The sequence below is a fragment of the Clupea harengus genome, chromosome 11 (assembly GCF_900700415.2).
Source record: "Clupea harengus chromosome 11, Ch_v2.0.2, whole genome shotgun sequence".
NCBI classification, from domain to species: domain Eukaryota; kingdom Metazoa; phylum Chordata; class Actinopteri; order Clupeiformes; family Clupeidae; genus Clupea; species Clupea harengus.
The window spans coordinates 19,908,958-19,931,249 of record NC_045162.1 but is presented as its reverse complement, the minus strand read 5'-3'; the positions used below and the strand labels follow the sequence as shown (position 1 = coordinate 19,931,249).

At 45.9% G+C, this 22,292-nt stretch overlaps 1 protein-coding gene across 3 annotated transcripts in view; it reads right to left on the bottom strand.

Annotated features, from left to right (window-relative positions):
* Positions 1-3,043: 3,043 nt before the first annotated feature.
* Positions 3,044-22,292, bottom strand: part of usp45 (ubiquitin specific peptidase 45) — a 43,564-nt gene continuing 24,315 nt past the window's right edge. For all 3 annotated transcript variants that reach the window (XM_031576023.2, XM_031576024.2, XM_031576025.2), the window contains exons 9-18: positions 16,069-16,156; positions 9,422-9,503; positions 8,961-9,052; positions 8,744-8,800; positions 8,348-8,479; positions 7,126-7,813; positions 6,704-6,801; positions 6,174-6,260; positions 4,575-4,716; positions 3,044-3,602 (exon numbers count right to left, since the gene is read on the bottom strand). In XM_031576023.2, coding sequence (XP_031431883.1) covers positions 3,472-3,602; positions 4,575-4,716; positions 6,174-6,260; positions 6,704-6,801; positions 7,126-7,813; positions 8,348-8,479; positions 8,744-8,800; positions 8,961-9,052; positions 9,422-9,503; positions 16,069-16,156 — 1,597 coding nt within the window. In that variant the 3' untranslated portion in view covers positions 3,044-3,471. The remainder of the gene's footprint in view (positions 3,603-4,574; positions 4,717-6,173; positions 6,261-6,703; positions 6,802-7,125; positions 7,814-8,347; positions 8,480-8,743; positions 8,801-8,960; positions 9,053-9,421; positions 9,504-16,068; positions 16,157-22,292) is intronic.

Here is a 22,292-nt window from a genome sequence, read left to right as displayed (position 1 = left end):
AAAATACTACTCTACATACTTCACACGACTATGAAAAAATATACACAATTATTAGTTGTTTTTATTAAACAGACTTTTCTGTACCAAAGTTGCATTGACGAATTTGCCACCCGCTTCTGTCATTGTTATATTGCGTTCATTGCAGATGCGGCTGACCAATCCCTGACACACCATGATTCAAGCAGAGGAAGCGGAGTTAATAAAGAAGGTCTTGCATGGATTTGTTGCTATTGGTGCAAAACGAAACATCTTGGCATGTGCTCATTAAGAATACACTGCAACACCACTAAAATACAGGCATTCAGAAAATAATTAGATACAAAAAAATCTGAAGTGACTAGAAACACCAGAATAGAAAGCGTTTAAGTAGTCTAATAATTTAAGGTCTGGAGACTAAACTGGGTAAATTAACTCAGTAAGTAATAAACCTCTTAATAGAAGATACCTATGGCTTCTTTCTCCTGGCGAAACAAAACCCTGGGGCTCTTCTTTTCAGATGTTTACCACTTGAGTTAATTTACCCAGGTTTGTCACTAAACCGTATACTTGGAATACCCCCTGGTTAGAATGGTCAGAATGGTTCACACATGTTAGTCTCAATTCTTGACAACAAATGCAGCCAGTCCATTAATTATCTATTTATCGGTTTCAACAGAGTAATTATGAAATCTATTTTGACCGGCACATTTTGAGTGGCCCCTTTCTTCATCAATTGCACCTGAAATGGAACCATAACTACGTGCATTATGGCTTGTTGCGACCTAATGATTATAACCTCTGCAGTAAACACAAACGACGTCCATGCGCCACCCACACATTCAAAGACAGGTATCAAAACGATAGCCACTGCTGTCCTTCCCACATTCGTGTCAAACCAAAGGGCCTGGCAGAGACACACACAAAAAACCCAAGTCTCCTCAAATATGAATGTGTGCCATGACTTCACCCCAGGCACAGAAAACATGACAATTCTCCATCTCTGTGTCCTGTGTGTCTTTCTCTCGTTCCTCACCCTGAGTGGGGTACATGAAGTGGACACCCATCTATTTAGGCTGGCTCCTTCAGGACGCTTAGGCAGCGAGCTGAGGGCTGAGCATGTTTCTCCAAACTCAGCGGGTTGTTAAAGAGAGACATGGACGCCCACCCGTCGCCCTGCATCAGGTCTCTGTGTTAGACAGACAGGCGGGCCAACGCTGCTGCCATTAACTCAGATTAAAATCAGCTCTGATCCCGGCACACTGGCCATCAGCCACAGTTCCGAGCTGTGCTGCTTTTGAGTTAAAAATAGGCGCGTACACACACACACACACACACACAGACCCACTTAATTTGACCACACAATTTCTCTCGTCCCATATGCACACAGAAAGCCATACACACAATTCAGACACACACACACAACTCAGACTAAGACAAACACTTCAAAAAGATTTGTAATTTTTAGGGGTGGTTTGACACCCATGGTCTTCACCCTGTGGCAGTTCTGTTTTGATGTGGGGGTGTGAATGAGCGGACGCGGGTGGGTGGGGGGTGACGTTGGGTTGGCGGGAGATGGCATGCTGGCTCCTAGACGCGATGCTGTTGGACGTTGGCCTTTTCCCGTGCCAACACCCACCTCCTCTTCACCAGCTGACGGCATGTTCACCAAACCGCCCTGCTCTGCACCCGTCGCCACGCGTCCGCACCACCCACGGACGGAACATGGCATGGCGGGATGCGCTGTGACACGGCAGCCTAATCGCCGAGCCCAGTCGTCACGCAGAGAGACACAACACACAACTCAGAAAGCACAAGAGGAAGGGGGAAAAAAAGAGTCTCAAAACATCCACAACAAGAAAGAAATCCTGCATACTCAGCCAGCACTGTAGACTGTAGAAGTAGAATACTTTTATTTCTTAATCAATGTGATAACTCTAGTTTTATGATAGTAATCATACAGTGTATCAAAGTTATATAACATTCAAGCAAAAGGAAAACCCTTAAAGGAAAAACCCTGCAGTCTGAGGTACCTCATATGCTGAGTATGCAATGCTCTGGCACGAGCCGGTTATGTATAACATCATAGAAGAATAGTATATACATTATTGTATATATATTGATCAATTTAAAAAAGCGAAGAGGAAAGTTCCTGGTTCCTGCCCTGTACATGCATGTGAAATAAAGACATACTAATGGGACGCAGACATAGGCACTGTTTGAGACTGAGAGGCTTGAATGGAGACACTGCCAGTGCAATGCCACTTCTGTTACAATTTTTCAGGTTTCTTTCTGTTCAAGAACCTCCATGATGAGGCAATCTTACGAGCAAATCAACACAAGAAAAAAAAGAAACAAGATATTACACAAAAATCTTTTGAAGTACATTAGAGTATTTTTTTCTTAAACCATTTCATGTTGTCTTAACTAACAATAAATAGCAAAATATAAAAATATATAAGAGGACAACGTAAACAAGTCAGGAAAATAACATTATTGCATGCAGTGCAATGCCACATCGTCTTCAGGGACCTGTGAATCACTGTCCATCAGTAGAATGCAGGATATATGATTTAAAAGAAAATGCAACAAGAAAACAGAAAAATAACATCTATATTTCCATTGTCAAAAAGGTCTGGCAACCTAGTGAGATATCTGTTTGGCATTTTCCCTTTGTTTGCCGGTCACAATCTACTCTGTGCTCTGGGATTTTTTGTGTGTGAGGAAAAAGGTGTGTGCCGATGTGTCTATATGTCCCTGTGTGTGTTGTATATGTCCCTGTGTGTGTTGTGTATGTAAGTGTGTGTGTGTGTGCGTGTGTGTATATGTCCCTGCGTGCGTGTGTGTGTTCCTGTGTGTGTCCCTGTGTGTTTGACGGAGAGAATATGTGTGTTTATGCACAAACTGAGCTTGATGTAGCACCTTAACACAACACAACAAACACCACCCATGCATAGGGCTCTCCAGCCTTCGGCACATGCTTCTCCCCCATTGGCACTCATTGTGAGGTTTGCTATCCTGTGCATTCCCTGCAGCCATTCCTTTAATACTTCCTCCGAGTCTTTAATCTGTCTTTGGCATCCCCCAGTTACTCTTACAAACTCACCGCCTGCCTTACCCTGTCCACAATACCGCTTTCACATTTTAACATCCAGCTGTACAATAAAATATCTATACATTTTCATTAAAACAAAATACAGATTCTTCGCTAAATAAAAATCCATCTGATCCCTACCCCTTACCCCATACCACACACGCACGCGCATGCACGTGCTCACACACACACACACACACACACACACACACATACATTCCAAAGTCCAAGCCTCACACTGAAGCAGATATTATGCAAGTTTATGCCACGTGAATTGTCTTCCTTATGCCATCAGGTGGCTCATACAATTCAATGTGTCCCTATAACGGACTCCAACATTCGGTGCACCCCTCCAATGGACTCAACCATTAACTCATTACTGTGTCTCCATGCCAGGCTCCCTAAAGCAGCTCCTCGTAGAAGAGCAGGTAGGCCTGAGAGTTGAGCACGCGAGACTCCGGCACCATCTGGACACTGGTGTCACTGATGTACACCCACTGACTCTGGGAAGATGCACTGGCCTCGCGCCCACCTAAAGAAAAAAAACATGCACTTTTAAATCCTTGTATTTATGTCCACATTAAACAGACAAACTACCGGACACACTTCAAATTATGGCTATAAATAGCAGGGTCTTCCCCATATATAAGAGCCTGGCTCTTTGGCATTGCAGTCAGGGTGCAGGTTTACCCCAGCAAATCGCACCCTGGTTATGACCGTGTAGCCCTGCTTCAATAACCACCCTCATGCCAAACTCAAAAAAAAGGAGATAAGTGGCACGACTGCACGCAACTTATGACGACACAGGAACCTTCTTATTAAGACATAAGACACATCAATTGACATGTCATGCCACCTCACAACTGGCATGTGACTGGTAATCTCAGGCAGCATTGTTGTTTATCGCCATCAGAGGTTGGCTGAGGATGGCTGCTGTGTGAAGGCCAGATCTTTTGCAAGACACTAAATAAATTCGGTTGTCAAGCTGACTGGTGGGGGAAATAAAGAAAGAGAGATGGAAAGTTCTGGGAATATTTTCTTTCAGACGATGGCAGGGGCTCCACTGGAGGAGGGGGAAGGTGTAGCATAGAAGTAAGGTGAGTGGGTGACAACTTTTCTGTTGCTGTTTCTGTTTCTGCTTTTGTGGGTTTGTGTCACAGTGTGAGTGGTTTCGTTCAGACCGTGTTCGTGTCTCAATACGAGTTCAACATGCACCAGAATGTGAGGCCAAATAAAAAAACAGGTAGCTGCCATTTACTTGAAGAACAAATGACAGTTGCCAAGGCCTTTATCAAGAATAAAACTTACAAAACACACAAATACACACACACACACAGACACACACACACACACACACTTAACTGTCTTCAAGGCTGCAAGGAAATAATGCCCACAGAGAGATGCAAACACTCAACCGAGTCCTTCAAGAGATCTATTCAGTGAGAGGCAGAAGGCTGAGGTGGTCTGCCTTGAGCGTCGGCAGGTGGGGAAGGAGTGGGCTCACCTGACTGGTTCCGGCGCTGATCCGATCTCTTCACTGGGTTGCGAACCTTCACGTAAGCCGTGTAGTGGCCTCCCCGCATCGATCCGCTATGCTCTACAATCCCATAGAGACTGTAAAGAACTCGTTCACCTGGCACAAGGTTCTACAACACACACACAAACACACACACACACACACAAAACAAGCACACACACATATATACATTCTTATTTAAAAAAAAATAAAAAATGGCATTGTAACAAAATCATTTTGATTAGAATTCAATGTTTAGCCCAGTGTGCTCATAAAAAGCAACAAAGCCTGCCTCTAGATCTTGGTTCCTTAAGGTTCTAACCTTCTAACCGCACTCCTGCGCACTCCTGGTTTGAATCCTACCTCACTGGGCGCTCGTTCAACGTGTCATGGCAAGGTCATCTGTCTGTACCTCACCGCCTCACCACTGGGGTGCCCCAAGGCTCGGTGATGGGACCACTTCTCTTTGCCATTTACACCACCTCGTTGGGCCCTATCATCCGCTCGCATGGTTTTTCCTACCACTGTTATGCCGATGATACTCAACTGTTTCTGTCTTTCCCTCCTGAGGACACCACGGTCTCGACGCGGATTTCGGACTGTCTCGCTGATATATCCACATGGATGAAAAATCACCACCTTCAGCTGAACCTGGCCAAAACGGAACTGATGGTCTTCCCAGCCAAACAGGTCATCCACCACAACATCAAGATCAATACTGACTCTTTATCTCTTGCTCCATCCAAAACAGCAAGAAACCTCGGGGTCATTATTGATGACCAACTGACCTTCACGGCCCACATCGCCTCTGTCTCCAGGTCGTGCCGCTTTGCGCTATACAACATCCGCAAAATCAGGCCGTACCTAACCCAGTATGCCACCCAGCTGCTGGTGCAAACCTTGGTGAGCTCCCGCCTTGACTACTGCAACGCCCTCCTAACGGGCCTGCCGGCTTGCGTGGTGAAACCACTACAGATGATCCAGAACGCGGCGGCGCGTCTGGTGTTCAACCAACCGAAAAGAGCACACGTCACCCCGCTACTCATCGAGCTCCACTGGCTGCCAGTAGCTGCTCGCATTAAGTTCAAGTCACTTATGCTTGCCTACAGAGTGCTTACTGGTTCTGCTCCCACCTACCTAAATGCTCTTGTAAGGGCAAATGTTACACCCAGGACGCTGCGCTCGTCTAGTGAGCGTCGTTTGGCACTGCCGTCCGTGCAAGCACGGCAATCCAGACTATTTTCATTTATAGTTCCACGTTGGTGGAACGAACTGCCTAGTACTACCAGAGCAGGGGCGTCCCTCTCTACCTTCAAGAAGCTTTTGAAGACCCAACTCTTCAGAGAGCACCTCCCCTCCTAACTGGCACCTGACTAGCGCTTAACTTGCACTTCAGCAGTTACATTCCTGCACTTCTTTTTCCTCTTTTCTAGGTTGTTGTTTTTCTAATTCTCATGTAAAGTAGTATTTATTGTTACACCATGCTTTTTTATTGCTCTTAGCTTGACTGTTCTCTCCCTTGTACGTCGCTTTGGACAAAAGCGTCTGCTAAATGACTAAATGTAAATGTAAATGTAAATGTAGTACCTTGCACAAGGCGGAGCAGAAGGGCGCCAGGTCCAGGATGAGAGGGAAATCCACGTGCCGGTTGACCTTCCGCAGATTCATCCCTGCCTGGGGACAGAACAAGACGAGAGGCTACAAAACTGGCCATCAGCACAGCAAGAAGGTGGCGAGAGCAGAAGGACTGTTCACATGAATCTGATTAAAGATCTACGTGGTTAAGTGGATGCCATGTTTGTGTACCAGTAGCAATGACATTGGGAAATGGGCTGCATCAGTATAGTGCTTTCATATTCGGTGGAGACAGCTAATGCTTCACACTCAGACAGCTATACACCAGTGTGTGTGTGTGTGTGTGTGTGTGTGTGTGTGTGTGTGTGTGTGTGTGTGTGTGTGTGTGTGTGTGAGTGTTTAGGGAAGTATTGTATAGAATGTGTGTTTCTGTGCTTGCATGTGTGTGCTGTATATGTGTGCATGTATTGCATTGTACGTGTGTGTGAATACATAGTTGCATGCAAGTGTGTGTGTGTGAGTCTGGCAATGCACTAACTAACCTGGTGAAAACGTTTGAGATGCAGCGTGACCACGGGCGGTAAGGAGGAGATGAGCATCTGTTTGCGGGCGCTGGTGTACACCCGCTCTGATTTCTTCCCTGTGTCACGCAAACACATTCAGGCAGAGTTAGCCACAGATTTAGCACAAGCAGTGCCCCCCCATCTTTCTCTGGCCTTTCTCTTTCGTGGGTTTCTCTGGTTTTAACTGTGTCACTCCCCTAGCACCTGTCTTGTAGCTCCCTCAGGCCTCTTCCTGAGCCATGTCTCTCTCTTGCCCACCCGTCTCACACATCCATCACACATCCATCTCTCTCTCTCTCTCTCTCTCTCTCTCTCTCTCTCTCATCTCCCTGTGTCACACATCTCCCTCTCTCGCCTGCCCCTGCCCCCCCCCCCCACCCCCCCATCTCTCTCTGGCTCACCTGACGTGCTGCTCTTCCTGAGCTGTCTCTGCCTGCGCTCGGTGCAGTTCTCACACAGCAGCTTGTTGTTGCCCATGAGCAGCTCCACAGAGGTGAACTGGTAGAGGCAGGACTGCACCGAACACTCCTTGGAGCAGGGCGTGTAGCTGTGGGACAGCGCCTGGAACGCCCCCTGGTGGCCATGCTGCTGCTGCGGCTGCTGGGGGTGGTGGCGTTGGTCGGGCTGCGCAGCCTGGCCGGCTGATTCACCGGGCTCCTCTAGGGGCAGTGTGTCGGGGGAGGTGTGCACGAGGCCCAGTTTGGAGACGGCACTGACCAGCTGCTCCACGGCGCCGCCCTGCTGGGGCCGATTGGCGCTGTGAGGGGTCAGAGGGGAGTGCGCTGGGGCCGGGGTGGGTGCCGGTTTGGGGGTGCGCTCGGCCGCGGCGATGCTGGTCCGATGGCTGGGCCCGGGGGGCGAGCGGGGCGACCACTCGCTCTCGGACGCCTCACTGTCGGCGTCGTTACTGCTGTCCTGGGCACCCAAGTCCTTCTCGCTGCCTTCCGATTGGCTGCCAGAAGCCCCCCCTCCCCTGCAGATGCCAAAGCCCCTCCCCGCTGAGCAGAGATCCTCCTCGTTAAGGGCGGAGCTGCAGCTGGCCCCGCCCCTTTCGTCTTGATTGCTGGACAAATGGCGGCCAGGCTGCCTCTGAGGAGAACACACTGCACTCAGTTTATGTCACTCACACACACACACACACTCACTCACTCACACAACCTCTCTCTTTTACACCTTACACAAACAATGGCAATAGTGGTGAGACACGATATGAACAGGCCCTGATTTAGTTTAGCTTTGTAGTTGCAAACTTAAAAAAAAAAGTTCAAGTATACAACTGGACAAGGTGGGTTCATTTGAAGGACACAATCCTAATGAACCCTTCTACAGGATCACCTGGGGCTTCTTCAGAAAGGTGCCATCAAGCCTCCACCAGCTGCTGCGCAAAACAAACCTTCACTGCACCTGGACCTGTTTCTCTCTCCCATATCTTTCCCACAAGAAGGCATACACTGCACCTGGACCTGTTTCTCTCTACCATATCTTTCCCACAAGAAGGCACACGCAAACAGGCACACTATCTACAGAGCCCAGACCCACATGCATGACATTCATGCACAAATTCTTGCAGGAAGACGGAAGGGTAGAGGAGAGCTGTGAATGGGAGTCCTGGCGCACACGTACCGGTCCACTCATCCTCCTGATGGCCCTGTTACCCTGAGTGTGTGTCGTCAAGGGCTCGTCGCCGTGGGTGACGGCAGCCTCCTGCTCCCGACTGCTCTTTCCTGATCTGCTTGGGTTGGAGGGCTTGGAGATCTGAGGGGGGGGGGGGAAGAGAGAGAGACCATAGCAACAAGCTGAAGACATGCTTATCTTCTGTATCACACATAGGTATACACACACACATATATGCTCACATAAGTATACATAAAACACGCACGTGCCCCCCCCCCCCCCCCCCCACACACACACACACACACACACCAAACTCAATGCATTCACTCTGTGTCTGCTGCATGTGTGTGGTGAGCTGTGCGGAGCTGACATGAGAAGGAATGTGAGGTCAAGGCTGTCGCTCACCCTCTCCTCTATAATTGGCAGTGAGATGTCAATGAAGGCCTCTTTCACTGTGGAGATCTGGGAAGGAGAGAAAACAAGAGAGGAGAGGAGAGGAGATGAGGAGGACAGGGGAGAAAGGGAGGTGCAGAGAAGGGCAAATAAAACTACAGTTGTGCAACATTCTTAATCACCAAACACATCACAAGTATTTTTGTGTGTGTGTGCGCGTGTTACCTACATGTTCGCACTCCTCACACATGATGGTGTTAGTTAACTCTCCCACAAAGATGCGATCCACGAAGTTCATCTTCACACCGTCTTTACCATATGCTGTTAAGAGAAAAACACATTTCAATGTGTGCAGTTTAATATCACACAGTAAGATAAGAATATGCATGTGTTCCATCCCTTCTGTATTTCAATAAAGTAATACTTTACTCAATTACTGCCTTTCCTGCTATATTGTGCAGTGTATTTCCGACTGATATGAACACATAAGCATGTCAATGCAGAAACAAACTTGAACTACCACAACAGCTACTAGTAGTAGACATATCAACTTGTACATAAAGATGACCATAATTACAGCTGATTCTCTTCATTCTGGCAGCTGTGATGATGAAGAAGTAGTTAATTTAAGTAGCCACAAGATGGCGCTGTTGCCCTGGCCAGCGTGCGGCAGTTGCACACATCACAGACCTTTGACTTGACGTTTGGTCTCATCATCAGCCGTCTTCTCGGTTGGGTTGTTAAACGCTTTCAGGATGCCAGCCTTGATCCGCTGTCAAGTGGATACAAACAAACCAAACATAACCAAACAAAATGACGACAAATAAAGTGAGATGTGACCGAGACCAACGAGGACATTTTCATGGTAGCGCTGCAGCATGATTTCGTAGCATGGTATGCGTACTATGGATCATAAATATTTTTGAAATAATTAGTAATAGTTTTTAACAGAAATGCATCCTTTAATTAACAGTTAACTGTTATTAATACAAATCAGGCCATGAACTAAAATAGGGTTGATTTATGTCAATTATTGGCTCTATGTTTTATAATTGATGTCAATTACTGATTTTTGTGTTTTATGATTTATGCGAGTTACTGATTTTTGTGTTTTATAATTTATGTCAATTATTGGTTTTGAGTTTTTATGATTAATGTCCGTGACTGACTTTTGTGTTTTATGATTTATGTCAGTTACTGATCTTTGTGTTTTATGACTTTTGGGTTTCATATGCTTGTGTTGAACATGTCTTACATTAATGACAGTTTGTTTTACAGTAGAGTGAAACCATGTCCCCGTGTCAGTATCGGGGTCAAACGGCAGAAGCGTAGATATTTCTACTCTCTGACCTCTATGTCCCTCTTCTCCTGTGGACAGCTAGTTTATCTCTGTACAGCTGAGAGGCTCGGGCCAGGAACAGACCCGGTCAGATCCCTCTGTTCCGCTCCGTCATCAGGCACACTAGCTAACCGAGACGACTGAAGATGAAATCAGAAGGAGAAATATTCAGATTGTTTTTGTCGCGTCAATCGGTATGACGACGATGTACTTGTTAAGTCGTGATTGGTTTGGAAGACGTGTTCCGTTGCGATGTCAATTTGGGTAGTAGAATCCTAGACTTCTCTGCACCAGTCTGGGGACTAGCGATTGCATTCCGGGAGGCTGCCGTCTGAGCTAGTCAGATCAACTCTGAGAAGCTACTCTCTCCATCTGTGCACAGGAGGAAGAACACAGCCTCGCCCTCCGACTGCTCATCATCATCATCCCTCTCTTTCCCCGGTCTCTTTATCTGTGATAGTAAAGATTACCATCCACTATCAATAACCCAAAAGAAATATCCGATGCAGTGGTTCATGGGTCGTTTATGTCGGCTAATGAATTACTGTTTATATCCAGAGTCTCCTAACAAAACGTGTGCATTCGCGATCTACTCATTGATGAACGTAAACATTATTCTCAACATTAAATAACAGCGAGTCACTTGAAGCGCTGCAGTTCATAGCCTTCGGTGGTAATTACTGCATTTAATTAGACTTTCTTAATGCAACCTGAATGTAAAGGGCAACATCAAAACTGAATTTAAAAGTATGAATGACAAAAAGCAGAAAATAATAATAATAATAATAATAATAATAAATAACCAAATCAATACAAATAAATACAATATCACAAAGTCAACTATTAGATAACTACACAGCAGTGGAATGAACACGGGATCTCTCATTTAATTTACAGTAGACCAGAAGTCTACTGCTGACTGCTATATAAGCTCATATATGCATGCATTTGTGTGTGTGTGTGTTTTGCCAAGCATAAAAAACACATATAGTGCAGAGGCCATGCTGGCATCTGTGCATAAAAGTGTGTACACAGGCATATGCCTGTACATTAAGAAAATACACTCCCATGTCGGATATGTATAGTACTGTGTGTGTGTGTGTGTGTGTGTGTGTGTGTGTGTGTGTGTGTGTTGCATGGATACAGGAGAGGGATCAGCAATCAACCAGCTACTCTTTTTATTAGTGAAAGGGCACTGATGAAGACAGTGTTTGGCTTTTTTTTGTGTGTGTGTGTGTGTGTGTGTGTGTGTGTGTGTGTGTGTGTGTGTGTGTGTTGTGTGTGTTTGTTAGTCATTAGAGTGGGTGAAAGAGACACAGAGTATGTATGCACGGTTGAGTTAGAGATCCTCTGTCTGACGATATAAGTGTCTGAGTGTGTTGTGTGTGTGTGTGTATTACTCAAATACATCTTCCTCACAGCTTGTCAATTTAACTGCATGTATGAATCACATCAGAGCATACGATTTATGTGGTGTGTGTGTGTGTGTGTGTGTGTGTGTGTGTGTGTGTGTGTGTGTGTGTGTGTGTGTGTGTGTGTGTGATGTCCTAATGAGAGGTGACGTGGCCAGTGAGTTTGTTGGTGAGAAAGCTGAGAGGACACACAGCCACAGTAAAGCACCAATCAATAGATAATTGGCTGTGGGTCGGTTGCGGGGCTCGACCAGTCACCCCCATTGTCCGACCCCCTCCTCACTGGACTGGCTATTTAGGTCAAAAGCTTCATTAATCCGTGTTCCTCATCTCTCCCCGAGCACCCCCTCCCGTGACCCAAACACACACAGTCAGACTCCGCTGAGTAACCCACTTATTAATTACCAGACACACCCCCCACCCAAACTTACCACAACCACCACCAACCCCCCCCCCCCCCCCCTTTAAACAACAATAACAGGCCTCTCCCCTCTCTTCTCACCTTGAGGAGCTCCCATCCCAGCCTGGATCAGTGGGCCATGCCAAGACTGTGATCATTAGCTAACCAAGGCTAATTGGTGGTAATTTGTAATGGCCCCTATTAGCATATTTTGGCTGCTGATACAAATGGCTGGACCTGGTAGCGATTAGCGCTCCAAGACCCTGAGGAGAGGAGAGAAGGGGCTGGGAATGCCAAAGCACTGGGCACAAGAATGGTGCTGGCTCTGCTAGGTGTGTGTGTGTGTGTGTGTGTGTGTGTCCCATTGGGTAGGATGGTTTGAATGTATGAAAAAAAAAGAAAAAAAAAAAAACATACACCATGAATCTTTCTTGGAGGGGAGGTGGTCCATGTCAATGTTTGTAAATCTGTTTTTCTGAGTGTGTGATTATGAATATGTGAATGTGTGTGTGAGTGTGTGTTTGTGTGTGAGTGTGATAAAAAAAGGACATTGTTGAATGTTGTAGAGTGTGCAGTAAAAATCAACCTTGTAATCTGTGTGTACACTAGTCCAGGCTGGGTTGTTCCCCTCCCACTTCTTCTTCCTTAATAGGGGGGGGGTTAGGGACTCTACTCCTCACCCCCCACTTCAAGCGTCTCTGGTTAAAGAGTTGATTGTCTGTCTGTGTGTGTGTGTGTGTGTCTGTGTGTGTGTGTGTGTGTGTGTGTGTGTGTGTGTGTGTGGGCAGTGGTGGGTCCATCACAAAGCCACACTGAGCAGCTGCTTGTTTCCCAGGGAGCACAAAGCCGGCGCCCTCCACACTAGCAGCCTCCTTTTAGTGGCACAACTGGGAACATTCACAGGTCTGCATGGGGCCTGCTGGGGACCTGGGGGGGTGGGGGGCACGGCTGACCACTACTCATGGCACCCGCTGCCCACGGTTGCTCCACACCAGTGGGGTAAGAGCAGCCCAACGGGTCCCTGACTCCAACAAGAGATCCAAGTCTGTTGCCCCACTCACACCTAACCAGTGCGGTGGGTGGGGGGCAAGTCCTGACTCTTTCTGTAGCCTTGACCCACTGACAGTATTTGGGAGGTGGAAAGAGGGAGGGTGTGTGTGTGTGTGTGTGTGTGTGTGTGTGTGTGTGTGTGTGTGTGGGGGGGGGGGGGGTCTGTCTACACCATCCAAAAACTACACACAGGGTATGGAACAAAGGCCAGTCAAATGCATGCTGTGCAGTTATTCTGTTGCACGTGGATGAGCACTAACATTCATTAAGAGAAAAGAAAACACACACACGCACGCGCACGCACGCGCACGCACACGCACACGCACACGCACACACGCACACACGAAAAGGGAACACATTTAAAATTCTTAATTTGAATCCACCAATTATATTAACAAAAGGGATTCAAATGTTTCCAGAGATGAAATACAATCTTTGACCCCCATGGGTACAGGAATCATCGCCTGCGCCACACAGCAAGGCTGCCCACTACAGCTGAGATTAAGCACAATGTTGCCAGCTGCCTAGAGTTTTCCTTAGGTTGGCCTGCCAACTAATGCTAACTAACTAGTTGCTTGTGAACACGCCAGAGGCTGCCAAATATAATTTTATTTAATAATTATTACAAATAAAAATAAATAAATATAAATATACCCAACTTGCATACATAACCTAGATCACTGATACTTGCAAGTATGGGCTGATACAGTGCCTTGCATAAGTATTCACCCCCTTGGATGTTTTTCCCTTTTATTGCTTTTATAAATCAATCTTGGTCAATATAAGTTGGCTTTTTTGACACAAAAACTCACAAAAAAGCCCAACAGTGGCTCTCTTCCATAAAGTTTTTATTTTGGTGAAGAACCCGGGCAAAAGTTGTTGTATGCAGAGTCTCTCCCATTTCAGCTGCTGAAACTTTTAACTCCTTCAGAGTAGTCATAGGTGTCTTGGTGGCCTCTCTCACTAGTCTCCTTCTTGCACGGTCACTCAGATTGTGAGGACGGCCTGCTCTAGCCAGATTTACACATGTGCCATATTCCTTCCATTTCTTGATGATGGATTTAACAGAATTCCAGGGGATGTTTAGTGCCTTGGACATTTTTTTGTATCCTTCCCCTGTAATGGTAGCCAGGAATACTGACCAGTGAATGGACCTTCCAGACACAGGTGTCGTTATACTACAGTCACTTGAGATACATTCACTGCACACTGATCCCCATTTCACTAATTGTGAGACTTCTAGCACCAATTGGCTGGACCTCTGTTGAATTAGGTCAGTCACTTTAAAGGGGGTGAATACTTATGGAATCACTTATTTTTCATTACATATTTTTATTTAATTGACATAACTGTGTAGAAATCTGTTTTCACTTTGACATTAAATGGGGCTTTTTGTGAATTTTCTTGTCAAAAAAGCCAACTTATATTGACCATGATTGATTTATAAAAGCAATAAAAGGGTAAAACATCCAAGGGGGTGAAAACTTATGCAAGGCACTGCACTTGATCAGTTTATCAGAGAAGGCTATGTCCATATATGGATCAAACACACAACCTGATAAGATCTGCTCAACCTTTGTCTAAGAACACATCAGAGGCGGTGGGGATGTTCCTGGCAATATGTGTTTGTACATAGTCACGTAATTTGGTAGTGGACTCTCACAGCAATGGCAATTAAATCAACAATCCGGTCATGATGTGCAGTATAGAGTCCCTTGTACATATTACAGCCGTTTACAATATGGGCAACTCATTCTATTGACTCTGTGTTTCTATGTTAGACAGGTTTTTGAATATGGCCTCAATTTATGGACATTTCACCTCACGTCACTCTTCAAAATCAGCACCAAAGCAGTGCAAGCATTCATGTGACACACTGAGCTTGTGGTCGAGGCGAACACTGGCCGTGACTAGTCGAAGGCGTTGCCTTTGTGTACTCTAATCACTGCAAGGAAAACAAACAGGCAAGCTCTCCTGCAAACAATGAAAGATTGATTTCTGGTTGCCAACGGCATATTGGTTGAGCACAAATTCCCCTCTTTCAGCCGCTAAGCAATCACAGTTTGAACAATTCCACACTCCCGGACACAAGTATGGCCAGTGCATTACAGCACACAATCACAGTTTGAACAATTCCACACTCAAGATTGAAGTGGGTGGATCAGTGCAAAGGTGGGGAGTGTCTATGCACAGACGAGGGAGTTTAATGTATAAATGAGTTCCTTCAAACACCTTTTTCTCCTGTGAAACTGGAATGATTTCATGTCAGGCAGACCCCCTCACAAGATTTTCCATCTTCTCTGGTGTTCTCTTCTCGTTCGCAAACCACAAATTTGTTGTTTGCTCTACAGTAGAGCACCTACTAAGCTCTATGTAAATGTTATGTAAATCTTTTTTTGCATAGCTGTCAGCCAATTTGTTCTACTTCAACGAGGAGGACATAATATATCAGAAACATCAGTAGCCAAAGCCTTTTCTGGGTTTGTTTGATAAAAGTGATGCTAAATGCTAGGAACTAAATGCTAGCAGGGTAGGTTCAAATTCTGTTCGCCCCAACCACATTTTGCTGATGCAATTCATAGGATTATCTTGTGTTACAGTGTCATTGATTTGATGATAATCTTGTTTAGTTGTTGGCTATAACTTGCAGCATAGGTTACGCAAGAAATCAGATGCGTTTTCACTCCTGTTTGCATTTGTGTGTGGACGCGGGTTAGCTCTCTAAACATTGTCATGTGGACGCAAATCATTTTGAAAACACAAAGGAAAAACAATTCTGAAAACCCTCCGTTGTCGTTGTGGATGTAGTCTGAAATTAAAATGTATAGGTATCCCTGCCTGTTCTCACTGCGCATTGCTATTTGTCCTTTTAATTTAGTTTAGGGGCCCAGGTCTACTGCCAAACTACTGATGTATATGGCTACTCTTCAAGGACACCGTACACAACCCTTCATTCAAACGTTTCTTGTTTTCCAGTGCCGCTGGAAAGCCAATGTATTCCAACAGGCACTCTAAGTAGATCTGTATACTGGTACTCTTCATGGAGTTAACATACTGTGTAGTGTCTACTATTTTTTGGAGTAAATGAGTGTGTTTGCAGATGGTGTGTGGCGCTAGTGTGGAGGACAGAGCTCACCTTGGTCTCCTCCACCCTCATGGCGTCCAGCAGGTAGTGAAGGAGCTCCTGACTGTCTTGCTGCTGGTAGCCTTTAAAGCGAGGAGCCCTGTGGAAAACACACAACACTGTCATTACACACACACACAACGGCTGTCAATAAACACACACACACACAAACATTGTTTGCCAATTGTGTGAATGAATTGTGCACACACACATATACACAATACATGTCGCCTCATATATCCTGTGTTTACTCATTTATATAATCTATATCACTTCTGTGTGTGTGTGCATGTGAACACACACACACACACACACACACACACACACACACACACACACACACACACACAAATGCTCTATAAAGATTAAAGGTAAATATAGCCATACCCACAAGCATTATGAAGATCATTTCACAGATATAAAACTGAAACCACTCCTCTTTAGGAGAGCACAAAATAATTCAGATGAGATCTGGGCAATTTTACTCTGATATTCCCATTAAATCTGTCATATAAAATATAAACTAACATGGTCATCCTGGTCTTTAATGTTTCTCCATGTCTATAATGCATACACTCCCACTCTTCACTTTCCTGCTCTAGTCCCAGCCAACAGTCAGTCAGTCATCGCACGCTTCCAACACTTGTTGAGTCGATAAAGAATCGCCTTACTACTCATTCACATTCAGCCTTGTTCAAAGCAGCCAAAATCAGTCACAAACTCAAGCACACAATCACCACATCTTTTACAATAGCTATTGTAAAAGTTGCATCTCTATGGAAGTGGTCCCTGCAGCAATCTTCTTTTGTGGCTACGGTTTCTGTGACGTTAGGTGACATTCTATCAGTCACATGTGAATATGTGCTACTGTGCGGCAACACCCACGCAGCTGAAGGTATTTAACTGATGCTTTAGTGCCCTTTGGAATCAGAGGCCATTTCAATACGCCGACCTTGTACACACACACACACACACACGCTAGCATTTTACTCCTCAGTTGCTGGTAGCAATTAAGGCCTCAAGAAATGTGAAGGGTAGTAACTCCATGAATGAGTACAAACGTACACTCACAAAACTTCTATTTGGTGTCCTCCAAGCTACATGCACTCACAATTTCTCTTTTCCATATCCACACTAACTAATCACCTTGTGTACTACCCACACACATACACACAACTTCACAATGTTTCACAATCAAGTCTTAACAATGTGTTCAACTCACATATACACACACACACGTGTATGCTTGGGCTTACACAAAAGCTCAGAAACAGTGAAGCCACACACACACACACACACACACACACACACACACACACACACACACACACACACACACACACACACAGAGAGAGAGAGAGAGAGAGAGAGAGGGCTGTGTATTGGCAAGAATCTGGCGATACAATACACATCATGATACAGAGGTTATGATTCAACATATTGCAATATATCGTGATGCTGTAAGGAAGCCAATATATTGCAATTTTTGTTTTAAAATCTAATTTCAGGAAAACTGTCATAAAGAACACATCACCATATGCATAAAATTGGAATAAAAACCGTTTATCTTTTCATGCAATTAGAACAGTGGAATCTGCATTTGCATTGACCACAGTCCCTGTAACATCCAACATCGTAGCACTACTTTTTGTGCACTGTGACCAAAGGAATGAACATATATACGGCCATCACCCTTAGGACACACATTCAGGAAGAGAAACAGGGAAAAAAAAAGATACAGATGCACCGCCAGCCAAACAGACACACAAATTGTAGCAGACAAAGCACACACTCACTCAAACACAGATTCACACATATGAATTGCAACACACAAAACACACACACACACACAAACACATACAGACTATTCAATGGCACAATAAAGATGTGTCCAAACTCAAAAATGCCTTTTCATCTCTTCTCAAGGCCTTCCCCTGGTACCACCGCACCATAGTGTCTCTGTCTTTGCATTTCTCTCTCTCTCTCTCTCTCAACATTTATCATGCCCACTTCAGACAGCTTTTGTTTACAAAAATTTCAAAAAACACGTTTTATTTGCAAACCAACGCACAAAGCTTGCTGGAGCATGTATTCATGTTTTCAAGGAAGATGATAATTCAGTTGCAGAAATAGCTCTGATGACCAGATAACAGGGTGGGCTTTGTCTTGCCAACCCAGAAAACAGAAAGCAAACCGAAATGTTTCCTCTGCTTTACAGACCCCCATCATTAAATGGCCTTGCCTGATGATCTTGTAGGCAAGCCAGTGACAGATGGTGTGACTATGGAGCAAGAAAATCATCTATATCAGCAGCTACTGTTGTTCTGTAACTCACTTTGGATAAAAGCCTCTGCTAATTAATTAATTGTGATTTCCAGTCCATTTCCAACCATCATTTAGAGCAGTGGTTCCCAGACTTATTACACATATTATCTGCAAATTAACTTTTCATTAAAAAAATGTCTGTGTGTGTGACTGTCTGTGTGTGTGTGTGTAAGAGTGTGTGTGAGTGTGTGTGTCTGCTGTATGCATTACATGGGTCTCCTAAGGGCAACCTCTGTCCAGGGGAGCCCAGATGTGCAGACAGCTGTCCCAAGACAGATGGGCAAGGAGGGAGCGCATGGCTGTGCCAACCTGTTGACGCCGCCGCCGACAGCCAAGTGGGCATGGAACAGGTTGGCATGTGTGTGTCCGTGCCTGTGCCCACCCTAGAGTGTCCTCGAAACAGGACACCAGGGCCATGGGTCCAGTCGAGCAGAGAGGGTGTCATCGTATGTCCTGAATAAGCCACCCCTGCTCTGGCCTCGCGCTGCCCTGGCGTCCCCATGTTGTGCCATCTGTTCCTGCCTCCTGCCCGCCCGCCCGCCCGCCCGCCCTTCATCCGAGCACCCTGACACAGCCCCAGGTCTGGAGGAGGACCCACACAGGGTCCACAGCAAGGGCGACGCTGGGTACAGCTCTGCGTGTTGGGGAGAAAGAGGAAAGGGGGTGGTGCGGATGGTGGACGATGATGGAGCTGGTGGAGAGAAAAGGGAAGGAAGGGGGGGGGGTAGGTTGAGAGGGGGGGATTGGGGACATGGTGTGGTGGGGAGTCCTTGAACCAGGAAGTAGGACAGCCGAGAGATGGCAGAGATGGCATGGCCAACCTTCGATCAATGCTGTTTCCCACAGTGCAATTAACAAATTCACAGACCACAGATTATAAGAGAAGTGATCATTATTAAATGGTTATTAAATGGTGTATTTTTGCACTGCATTCAAATCAATTCATTTGATAACGACTTCTATCCAAGTGAGGTACAACAGAGGGAAACAGCTGATCAAGGAGACAGAAAGGCTACTGTACGCAAGATTCTGTTTCTATTGGGGTCATGACCTTCTCATGAATAATGACTGCACGAGTGTTAGACGTGTTTTGGGGAGAGTAGGGACAGTGACACCATGGCGAGGAGAGAGAGAGAGAGAAACAGAGACCGGACGCGCGCGAGAGAGAGAGAGGGTCGGGACGGAGACAGAGATGGAGGGACAGCAGGCGGGCGACGTGGCAGGAGGCTGGTGGTGGTGGTGGTGGTGGGGGGGGGGGGGGGGGGGTGGCATTGAGACACAGAGGGGGTGGCTCCAAGCACATCAGAGCTGGTGAGGGGAGATGGGACGGTCTGACAGGACACTGGGTGGTGGCAGAGGGGATGAAGGGACGAGGAACGTGCTGAAGGACATGGTGGGGTGGGGGTGGGGACGGAGGCTGGATGGTGGCGGAGCTGAAGGCGTAGGGGGAGGGGGGCTGGACGGCTGGACAGACAGTCTGGAGCCCTTCTGCCGTGTTCTGATCAAACCTCATGTCTACTCACACCTGCTTGACACGCAAGCAAACGTACACACGTGTACACGCACACACACACACACACACACACACACACCGAAAGGATACAGAAACCCATATACCCATTCAAACAGACACACATATATCAATCGCAGAGAAGATGCACACACATATGCATTAACTGATGCATAAATACACCGCCAAACAAGTACAAAGACGCTCACCTATAAAAGCAGGACGTTGTTTTTAAGAACTACACATACACCACATGAATGTATACAAAGAGTGGACAAACACACAGCACCCACACACACACACACACACAGAGACCACCCTGTGCTCCTCCCATCTTTCCCACAGGCAAAGAGGCACATGATCAAAGTATCCAAACAGTCTGACAAGTCAAGATGGCGGACCAGAAAGACATCAAACCAATGTTAATGACATCATTACCAGGATCCATCATAATAGGTCATATATCTCCTTATTATTATGTTACACGATCAGAGGATAAAGTAGGTTGAGAAGCATCAATGTAGTACTACATTAATGGTAGTTAACAACAGTCGTGGCTTTACAGACAACCCCAAGAGGAACAGGAACATTAACAGTGATTCCTCAGAGGCAGACATGTCTAGTCTTTATTGTTTTAGGAGTTGCTATGGCAACAATTATCAGTGAGCTGCCTGATTGTGTGTATGGAGGCGTTTTCCTTTTACATGTACACACTTACACACACACACACACACACAGCAATTTCCTGAACGCTGTTCTTGGTGTGTCTGTCAAAAGGGGGTCGTGGGTAGGGCTGGTAGCTGCTTAGCGCTCCCTGCTAACTGGGGTGGAGGAGACAGACGTACAGCCTGGCTTCTGGAGGACGAGGACGAGAGGGGGGGGGCAGATCCAATGGGGTGGCAGAGAGTGGAGGCATGTGTGTGTCCTGGAAGCTCAGCCCAGTGGAAGGGAAGGCAGAAGGAGCCTGTAGCGCTGTGGCCCAATCTGGCCCCAGCTAGCACAGACAGCTGTGGCGCTAACACAATTAACAGCGGATGACTTAGTACCAGACGCAGGGGAGTCCCAGCATGCTGCAAATACACACACACACACACACACACACACACACACACACACACACACACACACACACACACACACACATAAACACACACACACACACACACACACACACTCACACCCACAGATATATAAAGACACAAACACTCTCACGCTCATACACAGATACATAAAGACGCACACGTACACACGTACAGCTATGTAGATAGATAAGACAAAACCCACATAACTTACACAAAAACTCTGGGGTAGGTTAAAACACAGTATTAACAAATCTATTCATTTATACAACCTAGATAAAATAAGTAGAATAAAAAAATGTTGAAATATAGCTCTAACAGTGCGAAATTAAATGTATAATGCGCATCGTGCATTCAGAGGATAAAGACTGAAAGGGAGTCATTATATACTGCAACTGCGAAGCGCAAGAACGACTTCTTCTGGAGGCCCTTACTACAGCGGAGTTGAAGGAGACTCCAACTGAAAAACACGCTGCTGACCAGTAGGTCATGCAGGGGATGTGAAGTGCTGTCCATTATGTTGAGCAAAAAATCGTTTTCTCAAACAACCAACTCCCTGGGTTTCAGAGCCGTCCCCAGCAGAGAGCGGCAGCTTTCTTTATCAGCTCGTTCAGTTTCTAAGTGTCACTGGCTCTGATGCTGCTGCCCCAACAGATGGCTGCAAAGAAAATTGCACTTGCGACAACAGACTGGTAAAAGATAAGCAACGTCTTGCTGCACATATTGAAGGACCTAAGCTTCCTCAAGAAGTAAGAGTTTTCTCTGTCCCTATGACCCAATGAAACCTTCACCACCACAGCAGTAAAAGAAGCCTTTCTTCTCCCTACCTCCATTCACTGAAGTTTTTAACAATGTATAAGATACTGTATATAAATAAAGTGAAAAGAGATCCTGGAACAGGCATGGGATATGCACATAAAAGGTTGGTTCTTTGGACATGTGCATCATCCATCGTACCTCCATGTATTCAGACAAGGATGACCCAGGGATTAAGAGTCTGTCAGAGCATTGTGGAGAGGTGTACAATCATTTTCACTGATGGAGAGGGAGAGAGGGAGAGAGAGAGAGAGAGAGAGAGAGAGATGGAGTGGTGGAGTGCACAGAAGTCCTGACTACATAGTGTACACACACACACACACACACAACCAACCACAAACACACACACACACAAAGCAAAAACAATAACGTATCAATTCAACACGTACATTGTGCACTCAGAGAATAAATACAGCATGAGTGGACTTTTTGTGTGCATTGCATGTGTGTGTGTGCACTCTGTGTCTGTGTGTGTGTCTGTGTGTGTGTCTGTGTGTGTCTGTGTG